Source organism: Trypanosoma rangeli (assembly GCF_003719475.1).
Source record: "Trypanosoma rangeli strain AM80 chromosome Unknown Tra_15.4_contig_00338, whole genome shotgun sequence".
Classification (NCBI taxonomy): domain Eukaryota; phylum Euglenozoa; class Kinetoplastea; order Trypanosomatida; family Trypanosomatidae; genus Trypanosoma; species Trypanosoma rangeli.
Window position 1 is genome coordinate 14,144 of NW_021706072.1, and position 6,793 is coordinate 20,936.

Consider the following 6,793-nt stretch of genomic DNA (forward strand, 5'->3'; position numbering starts at 1 on the left):
CTGCAACGTGTACAGGTGTCGATGATGCCCATTTCATTTCACTCGCCCCCCCCCACCCCCATGCCTGTGCAACCAGCGAACGCCACTACCAGACACCGACGCATGCCCCGCATTCCTCCTACAACTCCACCGGTGCAAAAATAAATAATAAAAAACAAAGACAGTGGTGGCAACGATACATCGCTCCTGTCCCCAACCAGCCTCGCAGGTGGCGGTTCCACACACACTCGCACGGGGCTGCTGCATACACACAGCTACGCCTTTTTCTTCTTTTCCTTCTTTTTCTTCCGCTGTTCGCCGCCTCCCTCAGCGCCGTCCGCCTTTACCGAGGCCGGGACAGAGCTCATCATCAGCTGCGACATCTCCCTCGCGGCCTGTTCGTACCGTTTCGCAAGGTATGCATCAGGTTCAAACCGCTGCAGCCATGTCTCGAGAACCTTCGCGAGTTCCTTCGCCCCTTCGTCGTGGAAAAGCTCCTCGTGGCACTGGCATCCCTTCAGCACGACAGGACGCCGAAGACCAAAAAACTCCTTGTGCACCGCCACATCTGCCACGGTGTTGCCTGCGGGAACCACCAACTGCATTGGGTGACGCACTTCTGCAAGGTGCTTCACCGGCACATACCGCTCCTCGCAGCGCACGAGTCCGTCGGCGTGAAATATCCCAGCTGGGTTAAAGAGGTAGTCATTATACAAACCCGTGTCTGACTCGGCGGGGCACGGCAGCGGTCCCTCCAACGAGGAGAGCAAGCTGTGCTTCGCAAATGACAAGTCTGCCTCAGGGACATTCACATTGCGCTCCGCCTTGGCAATTTCCTCCCGCTGTTGCATGTTCTGGACCAACGCCCGAGTAACTAGAGGTGTATCAAGCGAGATGAAGGTGCCAATGCGGTGCGGAAACGCCTCTGAGGCCGCCATGTACGCAGCGACGAGGCAGCCATAGGAGTGTGTTAAAAAATGCGTCCAGCGCACATCTAGCACGTCCATGACAGCACACACCTGCTGGCACGTGTGTTCTATAAGGCCCTTGGTCGTCTCCGAGTAGTCCACCTGCAGTGGAATGTACACGGCACCGTACTCCCACGATAGCTGAGAAAGCACGGCCTCGTACTTTTGCGCCGCCGCCGCTGCTTCCGCGGGACTTTTCGTAGTGTGGTCGAGGATGATGAGTGGACGCGGACCCAGATGGGTTCCGTGGTACAGCAGGGTCTGGGGCAGCAGCTGATCGCGCGACGCCTCTAGACAGCCTCGCTGCCACGGGTGAATGCGTAGTGGGGCAAACGCCCGTCGTGGTTTCTCGGCTGCCGCAGCGACACCAGCCACGTTTCCGGCTTCCTTCATCAGCGGTGGTGGTGCGGAGGCCGCTGCTGCGCTGAGCGAAAACCGCACCGTCCGCATTCTCTACTCAACACTAATTCCTCGCAGAGAATTACTCCACCGTTCTGATGAAGAACCGAAAAAAAAAAAGGGCAAAAAAAAATCGAAGGTGAAATGAGTGCAACCACTGCTTCCTCGGCGTCTTTCGTCCCGATCGCACGGCGCCACCGGGCGCACACACTGCTCTGTTCTTCCTTTGCAGCAGAAATGAGAATGGTTAACAAGAGAAAAACTGCAGACAAGCAGCAACAGTAGTGGAAAAGAGAAAGATGCAGACAAAGTAGCCACGTTACGTGTATGTATATATTATATACACGTCCGTGCAGGCAAGCCAAAAGAGACGCACCAAGCAGCTCCCTCAGGGAGAAGGTCCTTTCACCACACACACACACAAGCACCTTCTTTTTTTTTCACTCGCTGATTTCCGGCAAGCGCGGTGGTGCTGGTGGAGAGCGGAAAAGGAGAAGGGAGGAAAAGAACCAGCACGGCGAGGATGAAATACCGTCACGAAAGGATGGCCGTGTCGGACCCTACCCCATCCCCACCCCCGCCTTTCTCCAAAAGCGACCACGCGTGAAAGAAGGTAGGAGGCCATCCGTCAACGATAAAACAGTCTCGTGGGAAATAGCACACGGAAAAGCAAAGACAGAATAATAACAACAACAAAAAAAAAAGGACGACAAAAAAAAACAAGATGCAAACAGCCGTAGGGATAAACGAGGTGCAGGAACCAGCCTGCAGGCAGCGTTCACGCGGCGTTTCACGACCAATTTGGAAAAACCTAACACAAACAAGCCTAACACAAGAACAACGACAGAAAAAAGAAAAACGTGCATTGACCTCCTGGTGTATGGCATCCACAAAGGATGTGCACATGTCCAGATATACATATGGATAAGGATGGAGGTGCATGTAGAACCTTCGGCAAGTAAAAGGGCATAAAAGCATACAGGGTAAAAAACAAAGCGAAAGCTATTCCACATCACCACCACAGCTTATTTTAATTTTTTATCGTATTTTTTGTCGCATGTTTCCGTTTGTGTTTCGGCTGTTGTAGCGTGCTCCGCGTACGGATGTGCGGCACAGACAGAAACACACACGCAAGCACCCACAAAGAAACAAGCGAACACCGTCACGTGCATGACGAATTAGAAATAGCATATACGAGAAAACCCAGTGGAGAAAAATACACGCACACACACACACCCTCCCTTCTTCTCTCTACATGGAGGACATCGCACCCGCTCACGCCCCGACACACCACCACCACCATAATTCTTCAGTAACAAAACAACACCAGTAGACGAAACGGAGGGTTATCGCTGACACAAACATATATGCATTCATCCGTAGAAAAATACCCCTTGCCCCACCTGCATTCGTCTAGCTAGTCTGGTGTCACTCACTCCCCCGCGTAAAGGATAAACGGTCGTACTCGGCGCGTGCAAAGCGATCCCACGCTGACTGCTCCAAGCCCCCCACCAGCCGATCCTGGTGGGTGACAAACGGATCCCTCTGCTCAAATTGCAGGAAGCGGAGCACGTTGGTGACCATATTCAGCGCTATCGACGCCGCTTCTGGCTTCGATAAAAGTTCCTCAAGCCGTAACCCACATGACACCTCCACGGCAAGCATGTCAAATATCTGACAAAGAACATCTTCAAATGGTACGGTCCCGTCCGGAATGTAGGCTGTCAGCTTTGCCCTCGTCGCGTCGTAAAAGCTGTGCAGCTCATAGGCGGAGAGGATCCCATCCCCGTCCAGGTCGAGGATGCGAAACCAGTAGCGGATTGCCGTGGGGGTCGACTTATCCTCCTCGGAGAGGCAGAACCAAACAAAATCCTCGTAGTTCATGTGATCCTCGCGCACGCATGTCATGCGGCGAGCAGCGCCGCCAAACACACGCGCCACAATGACAGGATTCATCACTCCCGCCGGGGCGTACCGCATAAACTCCTCACGGGATAGCAGCATGTCCCGGTCCTCGTCGAGCTCCCAAAAGCGACAGTAGAGCACGTAGAAGTGTTCGTAGGAAAAGTAGAGTAAAACCGAGTTGATGTCGTCTGTCGCATCCACCTGCCGCAGTGCGTCTAGCAGGGAAGAGCACTCCATCTCAGCGTACGTAATACGACCGCGGTCAAACCTATCAAGGTCGTAGAAAATGCGGTAGATGACCGTCTCTAGGTACTTGGACTGAAATTCGGGGGTCTGCTTCAGAAAGAGAAGACCCGGGTGATGCTCCAGCAGCACCTCAATGTACGCGCAAAAGTCACCTGGCAGCAGATACGACCTCTGCTGCTCCTTCGCTGCGTCCTGCACAAACTTCCACCCGCTACTGCTCCATGCCGACTTATCTGTCCCACCTGTCGCAACGCGCGAACTAAGAATTAATACTTCAAACACACGTCGAATAATGCAACGTCCACGCAGGCAGTTTTCAAAGAAGTCCTGTAGTTGTTGCACCATGCAGTCTGTCTGAGAAACCGCATCAGACTCCCTAATCGCAGAAGATGCAGTGGATAAGGAACTACTTCGTACAGATTGAGCCCCCAAACTCCCAAAATCCATGTTCGCTTGAAGGAGTTTCACTAAAATGAAGGCAAAGTACTTTGGAAGGCCAAAGCACTGTGTACAAATGTGCTTCATTGCCTGCGTTAATTGCAGTCGGTAGTTTAATCCTTGCCTGTTCTGTACGGCATTGTTGAGCCCTATAAATCCCTTCCCACCAAAACTCGAAATGCGTGTGCCTTGACTAACATTTGGCAGCTTCGGAAGATGACCAAATACATTTTGAATAAATGGCTGAACATCCTTGTCTTCCAGCGCCCTCAGTGAAGCGATTGGAGTTGTTTTAACCTCAGGCCTCTTGAATTCATCACTGCCCATGACAGCAACTCGCTCCTCGCAGTTTGTGTAAACGGCAGTTGGAATCAGCATTCCCTCCACACCTTTAAGATGTGGATTCTCGTGCTTGTTTATGATGCGCCCCACAAGCGTCTCTTCCGCGGAATGCCGCAAGCCGTTGGGATAATAAAAACGTGGAATATGCAGGTATGTCGCCTGAGCTGGCAAAGGCACTTGTGAGTCTGTTGTTTGAGGCGGCAAAGTTGTTGGCTTTAGCGTTGAACGAGGAGGCGGTCTTGTTGCCATTGGCTCCACATCGTGAGACTGGCCCGAAGAGCAAACTTGACTTCCATTACGGGCTGAAGTCACATCGGTCACATGCATCCTCTCAAAAAACTCCCCCCCCTCTATCCATTTTATTTTTGCTTCTTTCGGTGGCTCAGGCGCCACCCCTTCCTCCTCGGCCTCAGAACGGCGGAGAGACACGGATGTCAACGAGGAGGACGACGACGACGAAGACAATGATGACAACGGTGAAGACGGCGCTGCCCAGATGAAAGCGCGCCCCTTTTCCCCTGCCCGCGCACGGCACGCTCCTGCCGTCTCTGTGGCGTTACGCACACTGAAAGCGGAGTTGTTTCCCCCCTCCGTCGCAGGATGACTCCCCTTGAGCCCCGCCTCCTGATGGACCTCTGCAATCAACTCCTCAATTGCGGCCCCCGTTAAGACGTCACTCATCCAGTACTCCAGCAATTCAACTAACTTCAGTCTCACGCCGCTCTGCGAAGGAGTTGGGGTGCTTTGTAGAGAGGCACGAACACGTGTGAGCTGCTTTTCCGACATCGCTGCGGCAAGCAGAGGGGGGATCTCCGCATTGCCTGTGGTGGCAGGAGAGGCCGAGCTGCGAGCTCCACGAGAACGCCCCTCGTCGTAAGGGCTTGGTGTCTGGAATAAAGTGTAAGAAGTCCCCAGGGACGAAACAGGGGTAGAAAAACCACGATGCGCTTTGAAATGATCCGCCTTCTCCTGTGCAGGGTACAAGGTGTATTGTCCCTGCTCAGCGCCAGCACTATGACTGGAATGGCTCCGACGCAACTCATAGTTTGTACGCCTGTAGTAGGCACCGTGGTCGCGGCGAAATTGGGGCTCGTAAGAGTTTCCGCCGTAGTATGGGCTCTCTCTCCACTCAGCGAGCCTCTCATACCTAGTGGTTGTCGGTATGCTGCTGCGCCAAGGGCTCACTGTCGAGGCTGGCTGTGAAAACCTCCCGACTGTCAACTCCCCCCAGCGGTACCCAAAGTGTTTTGCATCATAGGAGAAACTGCCACTACTAGGAGGAGCGCTGACGCTCCTATTTGAAATCATGCCTTCCCTTGGCAATATTTGCTGGTGTTCTAGATACGACGAGGGTGCCTCAGGTGCCAACCCCCATTCCTCATCTCATTCCAAATAGACGCCCACCAAAGAAATATATATATATATTGAAGAACAACAATGACATCTCAAATTCAAATGCAACGGTAGAAGTAAAAGGTGTATATGTTTAATAAGCAAAATAACTAGCCGTTTTCCCGTTTCTTTTTCTTTTCTTTTTTTTTTTTGATTTTAAAAGCTTCTGTTTTCGCTCTTGAGTTTTCGTTACCTCATATGAGCAAGGGTCCTACATATAAAACCGTGTATAACACATAGTAAACAAACTAGAGATGCAAGAAAAAAAGGACGAAGTAGATCAATAAAAAGAGAAGACAATACCTCAGTATTCAATGATTGCTCAACATCACTTAAAACAAGACATACCTTACTTACGGCAGCCGCAGGACGCTTAATACCAATTGCAGGTGTAGAAGCGGTAAAAAAGTACGTGTGAAGAAATGAATTTATGCATAGAAGTACACTCAATACCTCCAATACAAACTCAACGTATATTGCAGGCTTCCATACCACAATAGATACGTGAGAGGAATCCTTACGTGGCTCTACAGTGGAGGCCTGCAGCGGTGGACTCGCTTCAAAACGTTCCGTTACTCCTAAAGAATCAAGAGTATCTCCCTGAAGTCGTTCTATCAGCATATACCCCAATTTCCGATAGCATTCTGGCATTTCCGTATTGAGCGAAGTACGCAGAATTTTACCCTTAATCCACACATCCCGAAGGAACTGGACGTGACCCAAAGCACGCATTGTAACGCTTGCACCTAACTGAGTAAAAATCAGCAACGTCTCCGCACGGAACGCGTCAGCAAACATAACACCCTCGGCCTGCCCTGAAAGCTGCACAACCAAGGTTGGCTCCTTGCCCCCAATGTTCATAAATGCGTAACGCTGGTATTCTGTAAATGGACACGCCTTGGAAACCAACGCCCTAATTATCGTCGTACACGTAAACAATCTTTGACCAGAAAAGCGAGGGCTGCCCGTCTTCGCAAGCCGCCATGGTTCCCACTTTTGGTTAGTGTCCTTTCGCGCCGTATGATACTCCTCCAGGAGAGAGGCGTTGTCGTCAAAGCAAACCCTGAACACGTCCAGAACCGTTTTACCCTCCGGTAGCACAATAGGGGCCACAAGCTCCTTTG

General features: G+C 51.7%; 3 protein-coding genes across 3 annotated transcripts, besides 2 other annotated features; all 3 read right to left on the bottom strand.

Annotated features, from left to right (window-relative positions):
* Positions 1 to 254: 254 nt before the first annotated feature.
* Positions 255 to 1,397, bottom strand: TraAM80_07744 (uncharacterized protein; the record flags this gene model as incomplete). The annotated part of the gene is made up of 1 exon (XM_029384524.1): positions 255 to 1,397. One exon carries the CDS (start codon positions 1,395 to 1,397, stop codon positions 255 to 257), a length of 1,143 nt encoding a protein of 380 aa, XP_029235744.1.
* A 628-nt stretch (positions 1,398 to 2,025) lies between these two features.
* Positions 2,026 to 2,069: a microsatellite.
* A 705-nt stretch (positions 2,070 to 2,774) lies between these two features.
* Positions 2,775 to 5,585, bottom strand: TraAM80_07745 (protein phosphatase 2 (formerly 2A), regulatory subunit B; the record flags this gene model as incomplete). The annotated part of the gene is made up of 1 exon (XM_029384525.1): positions 2,775 to 5,585. One exon carries the CDS (start codon positions 5,583 to 5,585, stop codon positions 2,775 to 2,777), a length of 2,811 nt encoding a protein of 936 aa, XP_029235745.1.
* Positions 5,586 to 5,786: 201 nt separating this feature from the next.
* Positions 5,787 to 5,827: a microsatellite.
* A 31-nt stretch (positions 5,828 to 5,858) lies between these two features.
* Positions 5,859 to 6,793, bottom strand: TraAM80_07746 (uncharacterized protein; the record flags this gene model as incomplete). The annotated part of the gene is made up of 1 exon (XM_029384526.1): positions 5,859 to 6,793. A coding segment is annotated over one exon (935 nt), but the record flags the coding sequence as incomplete, so codon positions are not given.